This window comes from Misgurnus anguillicaudatus, chromosome 10 (genome assembly GCF_027580225.2).
Source record: "Misgurnus anguillicaudatus chromosome 10, ASM2758022v2, whole genome shotgun sequence".
Taxonomy (NCBI): Eukaryota; Metazoa; Chordata; class Actinopteri; order Cypriniformes; family Cobitidae; genus Misgurnus; species Misgurnus anguillicaudatus.
This window is the reverse complement of record NC_073346.2, coordinates 37,948,635-37,962,512: the sequence shown is the minus strand read 5'-3', so window position 1 is coordinate 37,962,512 and position 13,878 is coordinate 37,948,635. Positions and strand designations below refer to the sequence as shown.

The following is a 13,878-nucleotide window of genomic DNA, read 5'->3' as shown; positions in this document are numbered from 1 at the left end:
GCGGACTCTTAAAAGTCCCCGGAAGTAACTGTCAGAGCCGCAGCAAAAGAAACAGACGGATTCTGTTAAGACGTTTAAAGAATATAAGATTGTATATTATTACCACATCTGAAAATCAATTTGGGCAAGTGCGTTGTGGCGGATTATTTTTCATTTAATTCGTATTTTTAGGGGAAGTTATTAAAAAACGAGCCAGGCTACTATTGTGTAGTAAACTTTATCCAACACCTAACAAACCGCGAACTGCCTTTAATGTGTTGTTGTCAATGCAGATTCATCCATAATGTGGCTGTTAAACGCGATGGGTTTGCATAGTGCATGTTTATGCAAAAACAAGTTATATATAGACACTGATTCTGTTGATTAGTCCATGCATGAACTACCTAACTATGTAGAGTATGTGACAAGTTACTTTAAAGCAGTGTTTCAATACTTTTACAGTACAGTTTCCCTAAACACTAACTAGATGATCTCGCCCGTTGTCAATTATTTATTTACATAACCCAGCAGTTGGGTCAATTTTAATCCAGTGGTGTGTTCTGTCCATTATTTAACATGGGTCAAATATAACCCAGACAGTTTAAGAGTGTATTGTACAATTTTATAGATAGTTTATTAATAAACCATGCAACACATTTGACATTTAAAGAGCACCTATCGTCCGATTCACGATTTTCCTTTGGTGTGTAAGTTTATTAGTTCATGTTAACAATATAAGGTACAAACCCCAAAGTAAACAATGATGTGAGTTATCGTCTCCAACATAAATCTCTTTTCTTAGACTACAACAAACACACAGATTGTAGTTAACACCTTACTTCTTGGGATTGGTGAGGTAGTAAAGACTGACATTATCATAATTCCTCCCGCTTTTGACTCACATCATGTAAGTTAACTCCTGTTAGCATTGCATTGTGAGCAAATCTTTTAAACATGGTAAGGAGCGTCACATTTATGGCTGACGTCAGAGGTATTCAGGCCAATCATAGCGTAGAGATTAGCTGGCCAATCAGGGATACAGCGCGTTTCAAGTCGATGAGCTTTGTACAAAAACAGTGCAATTCAGGAAGACAGAGATATCTGGAGCCACAAAAATGTACGGTATGTGGAAAATAATATATTTTTTAAACCACACGAATTCAGTGTATTATATCAAATGCACAAAATAAAGTTTTTTTAGCAATGAAATAGATGCCCTTTAAATTATTTCACAAAATAATAGAATTATTTTAGAATAAAACTGATTAATTTATTAATAAGAAGGGTGCACATGAAGTGACTCGCATGGCTTTGCATTGTTGTTTGAGAGAGTTACGTTGTTTTCTACATGGTTGTATTTTTCTTCATGTAAGCACATAAAAAATGTAAGTTGCTCATCATTATCTGCTCACAAGTAAGTTTTCAGAGTTTTATAAAATTTTATTAACAAGTGTTTTCACTGGTTTGAGTCTTTTCTTTTATACAAAAGCCAAGCATAACTCTCTCAAGGTGGATTGTGGGATTGATTGCAAATTTTTTTCTGATGTACTATAATTTTGTGTCCCAATGTTTTTTTTATTACTGTACAGATGTAGTTTTTTACTGTTTTGCACTTTGGGTCAACCCTGTGTTGCATGAAATTTGCTTTATAAATAAATAAATACATAAAAAACAAGCACATTTTGTCCATAGTGTGGTGTCCATAGTGTGGTGCTAGTGTGTGAGAATGTACAGCAATTATAGTAAATGAGTGTAGTGTTGAATGTTATTTTAGTTTAAATATATTTGTGTACCCCCACTCTGAGCACCCCAGCATATAACCAACTTCTCTAGTGTCAGGAATTTACTAATAAACAAATGATGTTGTTTTAGAAACAGGAGATGCTTTCAATAATGTTTTTGTAAGTAAAAATTTTATTGCAATAAGAAAAACAACTTATAACATGTGTATAAATATTAAACATCTAGTTTGAACTCAAGGAAGGGAAAGTATTTTTTGTATGGCATTGTTCAATTGTCTTGTCAAATGTCCTTCAACACAATTCACGCAGCACCAAAATTCATAAACAGTCTTGAATAGGTCAAACTCCTGCGATATTAATGACCTTTCATATTCCCACACACGCATACATATTTGCTCCTATTCTTTTCCACACAGTGGCAGGAAGTCGTCCAGATATCCGCAGTGCTTCTGAAAAAGAATGAGGGACAAATTTGGGGAGGGAGCCATTGAGGGTGTAGACATAAACGTTTACATGGGTCACACAGTATTTTTGAACTGATAACGCTGTGTTCATCTGGGGAAAACTAAACCAGAAACAGATGAGAAGGCATCATATTTGAGAGGATGGCGGTGCTGTGTAATATCAAAAGAAGAGAAACAAGCTTTCGTTTATTTGAGTGTTTTACAATGCACCTGACTGTGAGATTAACTTTTCTCATCTGGTCTCTCAGCAGATTAACTCAAGGTGAGTCAAATTCAGTTTCATGCGCTCTAAGAAAATGAATGAATTAATGGATGGACACATATGATTGGATGATACGATGACAGATGTTTCAATTATTTTAACCATAAATGAACAAAGAGATAAATTGTTGAGAATATGACTTTTCATACTTTATTTAAACTCAACCTAATGTTTGTGCTACAGAAAATCTAAATTGTGCGGCTGGTTTAAAAGTTTGCTATTATTTTTCGAGGTGGTCAGAATTAGATGTAAGAATATTTTTTTTTATATTTAGATGATTTTTGCTTTAAAGATAGCATAGCAGTCTTGCTGGCGTCTGTGCAAAATGTGAGAATGTTGTGTGAAATCAAGGACCTTTTGTTAGTCACAAATTTACTTACATTTCAGTTGTGACCTAGAAAAAGTAAAAAATTTATAATTTAGTAAAAAGTTGGATCCTGTTACATTTCATTATTGTTTATTTTTGGTGGTTTTGCTTGTCGTTGATGATTTACCCGTTTTGTGTCACACACCTGCAAAACCTATTGTCTCTCTTCATTACATCTCTCATTGCTACGGTTAAGCCCTTCAACCTTCATCCACTCCCATTCTGCCCCATTTCCTGTTGCTGTTCGTCTCTTCGGGCAACTTCCTGTTTGTGTCATGGCCTAGGTTCCCGTTTCTCCTAGAATTTAGGCTGAATGAAGCTGTTGATTGGCTCAGAGCACAGCCTGTTTAAATATACTGTTGACTTACACCTCATGTTAAGTTTTAAGAGCTTTAAATAACTAAAAGAAACAAACTTAACATTAAAGTACCACTCAGATCATTGAAAACAATAGAAATTTATGAGAGTCTAACAAAAATATATTTAAACATATGCTTAATATATTTTGTAGAAAGTAATGCTTAATTTAATAATTTTTTTGAATTTGGAAATAGTTTTAACCTTTATATATCAACATATATTTCAAAATGTATTTCAAGAGCAAGCAAATACATTTCTAATTTTAAATCCCATATGGCAAAAATGTATTCTTTCCCAAAAAAATATTTTAAATATATGCTAAAAGCTAGTTAATTTATTTTAAAGTATATTTTTGATGTTGAAACTATATTTAACTTTAACCTTTTTAAAATTTGTTATGTTTACAGGTTCGTTACATAAAGCTTTTCTTCCAATGTAAAGTAAATATGTTTCCTTGGATTGATGGAGGGGTGGTTTCCCAGACAGTGATTAGCTTAAGCCAGGACTAGGCCTTAGTTTAATTATAAAATATAACTAGTTTTAACAAACATGCTTTACTAAAAACATAACTGGCGTGCATTTTGAGGCAAAACAAAAGGCAGTGATGTATTTTAAGATATGTCAGTGCAAGTTGTTTTCAGTTTGGACAACTCTTACATTTATTTTAGTCTAGGACTAGTCTAATCCCTGTCCGGGAAACTGCCCCTTAATGTTTTAACAATTTTTTTTTAATATTTAAAAATCTACAAAAAATGGCCAAAAATATATAGTGAGAAATATATTTTTGTAAACATATTCCAAAATATATTTCAGCAAATATGTATATTTTGGCCATTTTTTGTATATTTGGAAATATATTTTAAAAAATTCTGTATGGGAACATCACTAGGCTAATTTAAAAACTGTGTACAATAAAATGATACCTGTCGATACCTGTTGGTGTGATCATGATTCTTTATAGAAAGAATTTTTTTTTTTTGCCATTCACAGTGCTATGCAGTGCAAAAGTCAAAACACAGATAAAACAACTAAGTCAAACATTTTCCTATTTTCCCTGTTTTTACAGATGTTCAGTGTACGGCACGGTTAATATTTTCTGTCTGTGTGGTGTTTGTATTCTGTCTTGTTATCACTGAAAAAATGTGTCCAGGTTATATTTATACATTAAACAAAAACCTTTATGCACGGTAAAAAAGTTGGTTCAACATAAAAAGTAAGTTACCCGATTGATTCAACTTAAAAATCTTAGTTAACATCATTTTAAAGCAACCAGGTTACTTTTTTAAGTTGAACCAACAAATTTTTTTTATTGTAGATTATAATTGGTATTCTTTATTTTGTTTAAATGCCTATAAACTGACCATGAAGTGATTTTGTCAGGTTTTGTCACATTTGTTTAGTGTGTTAATATGTTTCTCATTGCTTTTTCTGAAAAGCCTCTCTAAGTGATCCATACAGCAGCTGTATCACAGGCAAAACCTGTCAGTCCAAGTTTGCGAATGGAGTGTGTGACCAGGATTGTTCAAGTTCTGCATGTTTGAGAGATGGATTTGACTGCCTTAAAGACAAAGGCACATGCACGTAAGAAATCATCATACCACATGCATATGACTATAATATATAGATAATATATGATGCCATTGAAAACCAGAATAAAGTCTCATAATCTAATGATGAGACGAGAAGCATCAAAGTTTGATTTCACATCAATCTTTGACATGACTTAGTCAATATTAAAGATATGAATATATTCTTCTCATTATGTAGGATGGCTTTATTTAGAAAACAATAACAAAAATGTTACAAAAAGTTAATTTAGCTGCAATGTAAAAATTATTTTTGTTGCCTTAAATGTTTTTGTTCAATCAATTCAGATTTCATCAACTTACTATTATTAATCTTGACAAGCAATGAGTTGTTATAACTTACAAAATATAATTGAAATAAGTCAACTTAATTTTATAAGTTGTAGCAACTCATCTCAAGATAAATAATAGTAAGTTAAAAATGAGTTGTAAATCCGAGTTGATTGAACAAAAACATTTAAGAGGCAAAATATTTTTTACAGTGTGGGTTTTCACAAGCACAGTCAATGTACATTATAAATTTATTGTAACAGAAGAATATTTCTAGGGCTAAAAATGATTAATCGCGACTAATCGTATGCAGAATAAACGTTTTTGTTTACATCATATATGTAAGTATACTGTGTATAATAATTATCAAAACATGTTTATTATTACGTTACCATGTTTTTATTGTGTTTTATTGTGCTACTTAGCTGTATTTTCAGCTGCAGTTTCATTGATATTAATTGGAATGGACAATCAAAAAATGAGATTTTTGAAAATGTTTAAAAACGGAGTTATCTCGTTTTGGAACCAAGCTCTTCATATATACGAATTTATATTATAATTGTAAATACTTCATATATAAATAGTTTTTTCCGCTTAAAATTATACATGCATGTGTGTGTATACACATAATTATTATACACACTAAACACACATATATGATGTAAACAAAAACTTATTCTGCAAACGATTAATCGCGATTAATCGTTTTACACGCCTAAATATTTCTAACGCATTGTACATGCCTCAAGGTTGAATTGCAATATTGCAGAATTTGATTTTTTTTGCTCTCATAGTGCAGGGTATATTCAGTATTGCCGAGATCACTACGACAACAATCACTGTGAGCAGGGTTGTAACACTGCCCCCTGTGGATGGGATGGTTCAGACTGCTACAGAAGCCAGAAACCCATCTGGGCCAAAGGCAGCCTCATACTGCACACTAGATTTCCATACCAGAGGGGTAATTTCCAAAACAGCTCTTTATTATGGGCTGTAAGTACGGTCATCCAGACCAGCGTCAAATTCAGAGGCATGGCACCTTTCCATCTCAGCAATGACCTTCTTTCAATGGACACTCGACAGCTGGCTGACCTGTACGCTCAGACGTCGTCTTATGAAAGTGATGGGTAAGCAATGTTTTCATTATCCATTCATTGGAAGCTGTACAATTCTCCTATAATGAGATACATGATTGTACCTTCACTATTGGCTGGTATGTATTAAAGTAGATGTCGTGCATGGATTGCATAATCTGAATCCATCTCTACTTTCTGTCCTACAGGTCAGTGTTATTCCTGCAGTTGGATAACAGGCCATGTTCCCGTTTTCCTTCCTCCTGTTTCCAGTACGCTGTTGAAGCAGCACATTTCCTGAGGACTGTAATGGCACAAAACCATCTTTTATTTCCCATGATCCCTGAGATCAAGGAGTCTGTAATCAGCGTACGTGGGGTGGATGAGGAAATTGGAGCCAGAGAGGAGGTGAAACTTCCAAAAGAGGAGCGCAATGGTGTGTTGTCATTGTTTTTTGCCCAAACATAAATGCAGAAAGACCGCAAAACTGTTGTTGTACTTGCACTAAATAACACTGCCATTTATTTTAAAGACATAACACAAAAACACAAAGTTGGGGTTTAAAGGGTTAAACAATAAACTGTTTAAAAAGACGAACATCCGTGTGTTAATGTGATAAACAGAGTCACTGATGCAAACAGGAAGGGACCACAAAACAGTTTCTGCATTATCACGATTTCCATTCTCCATGATGACTATAATAATGTAAAATGTGTATTTCTCGTATGCATTATTTAGATGTCATATCTGATTATTATGTTAATAAAGCCTCTCCAACCTGGATGTGGCCTGTGGTCGGTGTGGCGACCGGACTTGCCGTGGCGGTGGCCGTGATTATTGTGGTGCTGCTCCTGTGGTTAAAAAGAAGAAGACACAGGAGAGATGGAGGTGAGCACGTACAACACAGGTCCACGGTGACGGACGGCAATAACGTCAGCAAGGCCTGGGCTCGACGCTCGGACCAGCAGGAGAAAAGAGGGAGATCGGGAAGAGACAAAGACATTCTGAAGAAAAAGAAGAAAGGAAAGGATTCGGGGAAAAGACGCAAGGAACCGCTCGGTGAGGATTCGATTCGCATGCGGTGAGTTTGAAAGGCCACGAACAGCTTGAGTTGAAAAGTGAGGAAACGGTTTTAATGGGGAAGGAATTGACCGTGTCCTGTATTCTGATTATAGGCCTCTCAGGAAGGAACTGGACATCGGAAGTGACACAGACATGACCCAGAGCTCCATGGAAGACATCAACAAGACAATCTGTGACCACAGATCACCGGACCACAAACACTTTCAGGTCAACCACCATCAACCCCGTATGCTGGGTGAGATCTCTACTTATGAGGAACCTGCTTAACCATTTGCATGGTTATAGCGCACACTGTGCATGAAGTATGTACTTTGGTGAAATATTTCTTTCAGTATTAGACTCACTCCTAAATCATAAAATTAAGTTATTAGAAACTGCTTTGCTGCATATTATTTGCTTTGATATGACTCCTTTAAAGTTTCTTAAGTATGTATTTCTTCACACATTATCTTCAAAAACACCTTGTGGCTATAAATAGGCCAGAAAACATGCATAGATGCACACGTCCACCAGAAATCAACCAAAATAGCATGCTTTAGTTTGCTAGATGCATACTTGTTTTAATGTTTTATTATGTGGGATGCTTTAACAGGAATCTATCATATTAATAAAGGTAGATAGTATCACAGCTAGGCCACATCCACTGTACTTTAACTCCTAAAGGCGGGGTGCATGATTTTTGAAAAAAGACTTTGGGAGTCGGGCCGAGTACCAAAACACACTTGTAGCCAATCAGCAGCAAGGGGCGTGTCTACTAAACGACATCGTTGTCTGGGGTCTATCAAAAGATAGTCCAGATTCTATTGGGTTAGGGGCGTGTTTGTTTAGGTGACTTCAAATATCAACATTGGCTTTGAGAGACCCCGCCTTTAATTGTCTGCTTTTAACATTTTTTCTGAATCTAGCTCCCCCTAGAGGATGGGAAAGGAATGCTGTTCCTATACCTCCAAGACCACCAAGAAATGTAAATTTCTTTTTCCTGAATTTTCCCATTTGTATCTAAATTATAATAGTATTATTATCTAAATATATAATTATTATTTTATATAAATAATGTGCAAATATGTGGTTGCAAAAATTATGTTGACATCAATAATATCCAAAAGATGAATTTAAAACCACATATGTACTGTAAGTTGAATAATTATAATTTATAGACTTATTTACACATATCATTTAGATTTAATTTTTAGTTTTCTTTTATACATTTACATTTTATGTATTTGACAGACGCTTTTATCCTGTGTTCGAATTGAGGGGGGGCTGGGGTGGAACCCCTATAAAGCACAAAAATATAAATTAGGGGGTCGCCTGTTTTTTTATTATTAAAATACTACATGAATTTAAAATTCTCATACTGCGCTGCCACAAAGGAATACTGTTCATATTTGTCCCAATTTCCCAATAAACTAATCCAAAAGATTTCTGTCTGAAATAAATTAAAAATTTTAAGTGCGCCTCACGCTGTTTTCTGGAGGAATTGACAGATTAGATTTAGGATTGGGTTAGGGCAGTGCGAGATTGTGTTGGGGGTCACTAGTTTTATGACATTTTATAAATACATTAATTTATCATAAATTCTGTGTAATTAAACCTAAAAAAATAAGGTTATTAACCAACATCACTACATTGTATCTTAAATATGTTTTTGTTTCATTCAAATGTAAGTTTTAGATTATGTCATACATTTTCTTTGGGGGGCGGCCACGAAAGGGTGGGCATGCACGCCGAAAAAGTTTGAGAACCACTGGGTTACGGACTTTTAAAAATTTCTGCTCATACTATTATTTCACTATTTTGAGGGGTAAAATATGGTTAGGGTTTAAGTTAAGGGTAATTTGGGATTTCTTTGATCCAGGATCACATCTTAATTTGTGAAATCTTGGTGACGTTATAAGGGGTGGAGGGTCTTGGCCAGGAGGGCTTATGAGGCTTAGCTAGGGGATCCCATAATCTTTGACATAATTCGAGCACTGCTTTTATCCAGAGCAACTTTCAGTGCATTCAAGCTGTATTTGATCCCTAGTATCAAACTCATGACATTTGTCCTAATTAATGCTTATTAATACTTAGTAAAGTAGTTGTTAAGTTTCAGAATCAGGCGTAATATGTGCATTTTAAGTAATAAAAAGCCAATATCTCATATTAATGCTAATAACCAACCAGTAAATATGAATTGGAAATTACACAAAGTGTTACCATTATTCTTATTAACTCACAATATAATCAACATGATCTCATAGCAAGTCGTGTGAAAAATTGTAATAATTTATTCGTGTCCATGGCACAAAATTCAGCTTTCTTTCGTGCCTTGAGCATGAATGTCTTTTTCATGTCACGAATTTCTATAAAGGGTTTTTTGTGTCCGTGGCACGACTTTCTTTTTCGTGTCATTTTATGTATTTTTTTCTCTTTTTTTTTTCTTCCTATTTTTAAATAATTGTCACTTAGGGTTGGGATTAGATTTGGGGTTTGGGTTAGGATGTACTTTTATGTCTTGGTTATTTACGTGTTTTTCTTCATCTTTTAAAACTATTCTCGCCTGGAGTTGGGATTAGAGTTGAGGTTTGGGTTAGGATGTCTAAAAATGTAACCTAAAGTGATTCTAACCCTAACCCCAAGCGACAATGGTAAGAAAATATGAAAAAATAATGAGGAAAAAAAATGAGACGAAAAAGAAAGTCACGAAAACTATTTATAGAAATTTGTGCGAGTGACACGAAAAAGACATTCATGCTCAAGGCACAAAAAAAGCTGAATTTCGGGCCATGGACAACAAATTTGTTCATTACTATAACACAACTTTCCGTGAGATAAGTCATGGAAATTATTTAAAGTGAGAAGGATACATAAAAACATGCATTTTAATTTTAGACTTTACATTTTGATGTTAAAGGAAAACACCTCCATTTTACAATATTTTACTATGTTCGTACCTCAACTTCAATGCGTGCAGTTTTAATCTTTGTCAGCGCCTCGTGAATGTGTTAGCATTTAGCCTAGCCCCATTTATTCCTATGGATCCAAACAAAAGTATTATTTTGTGCCACCATACTTACTCGTGTAACTCCTCATGTAACAGTCTTTAAATAGGGAAAACATGGAAGTGTTTGGTGTCTTCTAAATTCATCCCTGTTTGGAGCCATAGGAATGAATGGGGCTAGGCTAAATGCTAACACATTCACAAGGCACTGTACAAAGATTAAGTGCACGCATTGAAAAAAGATAGGTATGTATTAATTTAAGTTGAGGTAAGAACATAGTAAAATATTGAAAAAACAGTGGTGTTACTTTACTTTTTCAAGGAAAAAGTAATTAAATTACAGTAACTAATTACTTAGTAACTAGTTACACCCACAATTGGTGCCAAAACAATGCAGGAATGCTGATTTATATATATTAGTCTATCGTTGATTTAAAAGAAATTGCAATAATTACACATAATGAAAAAACCCAAATGGATGTAATATTTGTCACCCGTGATGTCTCAGACCGCTCCTGTGCAGTGGTGTGGTCCGGATGGCTCCGTTGTGCTGATCCGAGCTGTGAGGAGTGGGCTTGACCGAGTGGTTCTGGAGCTCCTGAGAGCCGGAGTACCAGTCAACAACACTGACCACACAGGGAGAGTCTTTTTAAAAACCAATTAAAGGACTAGTTCACCCCAAAATTTTCATTTTAGGATCACCTATTGCCTTAAGCATGATATCCCATCTGGTCTGGACATTTATTACTTAGTTTTAAAAGCAGTGCACAGTAATGCAGTGCAGAGGACTAGATTTTAGTTTCGATTTAAGTTTGTTTTGCAGTTGGGGAGTAATGTGTCTTCTCTTTGTCATCTTCCCTTCTTGTTCTTCTGAAACTCCCCACTGCTGCCCACTGTCATATATGATGTCTGGCTGTCCTCTCCTCACCTCGCTGCAGATCCTCTCATAAACACATCTGATTCAGAACAGACTTAATGGATTAACCTTTCATGCTTGTGTTTTGCTCTCATCAATTTTATCTTTTCGTGATCATAATCTATTTGGCTTCCTGTTATCCCCTCATAACAATCACTCATAATCGGCTATCTCTGCTATTTTCCGATCACTCTTTAACCGTATCAATTCCTTCTTGCTCCTTCTCTCTTTCATTCTCTTCATCCAGGGAGATCTGCCCTTCACTGGGCATGCTCAGTAAATCACCTGCCATTGACTCGGACTCTCATACGGTACGGCGCTGCTCTGGACCTGCAGGATCATAAGGTAAATAAGTCTACATGTTTCTTATTTAAGATCTAAAATAATCACAATTCACCATTGATTAATTAAAAAAAAAATTCACCCAATAGGGTGAAACACCTTTGTTTCTCTCGGCCCTCCACGGCTGCTACGATACCGCACGATTCCTCCTCCTCAACGGGGCCAATCAGGAGTTAAATGACTGCAAAGGGCGGCGGCCACTGGATGTGGCTCGTGAGGGATTACATCATCAGGTCCTTGAGCTCTTATTGGCTCACAGAGTTCAAAGGGGGCCGGTTCCTCTTGATCCAACCACCGAGGTGCTCTGGGACGATCGTACTTACGTGTATTCACCTTGGGTAGCTTCGCCTCCATGTCTCCCTGGAAGAAGCGCCTCTTTTTCAGGGGTCATAGGTCACAGAGGGATGTCAACACCTCCACCCGAGTACGTAATCTTTATATCACTTCACTTTTTAAATGCATATACTTTTACTGCCTATCAATAGTATACTTTTGCTAATATTTATTTACTTTTTAATTTTTATTTCCGCAGTGATTGGCAGATGGGAAGGGCACAATGCGCCTCCCCACAAAACTGGCGTCCAGCACCCAACCAATCAACAACAGCTTTGGTGAGCCCCAGGATTCTTGGTCACCCATCTCGACCAATCAGCACTCTTCAGGAAGTGACATCAGAGGCAGAGGACGAAGAAAGAGAGTTGACCCAGGAAATTATCAGAGCCGCAACACCTCACTTCCTGTCCCCTCAACCGGCACCTCGGCAACGCTCGTTCTCCTGTACCCAGCATGCGCTGAACCGTCGCACAGGCGGCAACCAATCAGAGCTGTCCGCTGCCACACCGGCAGAGAAAGCAGCCAATGAGCATGTTGAAATAGTGATCGTGTCCCAACCAAAAGAAGCGCCCCAACAATCAGAGAGTAAAACAACAGTCCCGAGTTCAGCGCAGACAGAACCTACTAGAGAAAACTCAAGGAACTGTAATTCCAAAATCCAGAATGAGAGAATCAACAATGAGCCCAGCATCTCTATTCAAACTACGATGTGAAAGAAACCTCATGTAAACTTTTGTTACAACTGATAATGCAATGCTTACATGTTTACAAGGCTTGGCCTGAATGTGTAAAAATATTACTTAAGGGATAGTTCACCCAAAAACTTTGTCATTTCTTTGTTTTTCAGAACCCAAACGCAGAATTATTATTTTTATTTTAAGTGTGTTGTTTTGGGGTTTTTCTGGTGTCTATGGAGTGGATGGTGTCCACAGGTTCAAGCTTTAAAAGAACCTGAAAGTGTAAATCAAATATGTGACCCTGGACTACAAAACCAGTCATAAGTCGCACAGGTGTATTTGTAGCAATAGCCAACAATACATTGTATGGGTCAAAATGATGGTTTTTTAACAATTATGGGTTGTTGGGGACATTTTTTGTCTTAATTTGGCCACAACTTTCTCTGTGTTTCACCAAATGGAATGATTTTTGGTGACAGATATTATATTGACACACATTTTAAGAAAATGCTTTGAAATGTAAAAAAAATATATTGTGGGCAAATTTACTACCCTTTCGGGTTGTGCGTGGACAAAAAAGCAACTAAATCAAATGGCTGTAAAAATGTAAAATCTGTTAATCAACCTTAGTAATGATCAAAACTACAAAATGTTTAAAAAAGCCCATGAATTTAACTCTTTAATTGCCGAGTTCATAAGTGGTGTCACTGATTTAGGGAAAAACACACACACACACACACACACACAAACAAAATGACCGATTTTTAATATAAAAACTTAAAAAGTGATTGTGGACTGGATTTTTTAAACTGTTTTAACACACATGTACGCACGCACGCACTCTAATAGGCTGTTATACGCCATATAACTCAACGTACAAGCCAGAAATTAAGCTGTTTTTTGCACAGGCCTACTAAAGGGTTAATGGTGCCAAATGGTGTACAACAGTACATATGACAAATTTTACCTCTTAACAAAAGAAAAAACCAACTATAATCAAGAATGCATGATTATATGGTGTCATGGCTTTGCAATAAAATAAAATTATATTATGGAAGTCAATGGGGCAAAAAAAGCCAAGAACAACTAATATGGGAGAAATAAAATAAAAACTGATTGCTGCACAAAAACTAAAAATGCATCAAAACCAATGTTTTTTACTAATCTTTGATATGCTCAAGACTGTGATAAAATGTTTTAAAAAATCCAGTCCACAATCACTTTTTATATTGAAAATCTGTCATTTTGTGTGTGTTTGTGTTTTTTCCCCAGATCAGTGGCATTAGTTGTGAACTTGGCAATTAAAGGATTTTTGTAAACATTTGGTAGTTTTGATCGGTACTGAGGTTGATGAACAGATTTTTACAGAGCCCCTAAGGTGACATTGGAGTAAAAAAATCGAAAGTTTACTTTCATGTGCTCATGCGAAACCTTCATGTGC

General features: G+C 35.8%; 1 protein-coding gene across 1 annotated transcript; it reads left to right on the top strand.

The window, feature by feature from the left end:
- Window positions 1-2,210: 2,210 nt before the first annotated feature.
- On the top strand, window positions 2,211-12,566 carry notchl (notch receptor, like). The gene is made up of 11 exons (XM_073872545.1): window positions 2,211-2,447; window positions 4,611-4,755; window positions 5,825-6,157; window positions 6,313-6,539; window positions 6,872-7,184; window positions 7,279-7,421; window positions 8,092-8,150; window positions 10,678-10,812; window positions 11,338-11,430; window positions 11,517-11,851; window positions 11,960-12,566. The coding sequence occupies exons 1-11, from the start codon at window positions 2,327-2,329 to the stop codon at window positions 12,471-12,473; spliced, it is 2,418 nt and encodes an 805-aa protein (XP_073728646.1). The 5' UTR covers window positions 2,211-2,326; the 3' UTR covers window positions 12,474-12,566.
- Window positions 12,567-13,878: the final 1,312 nt, after the last annotated feature.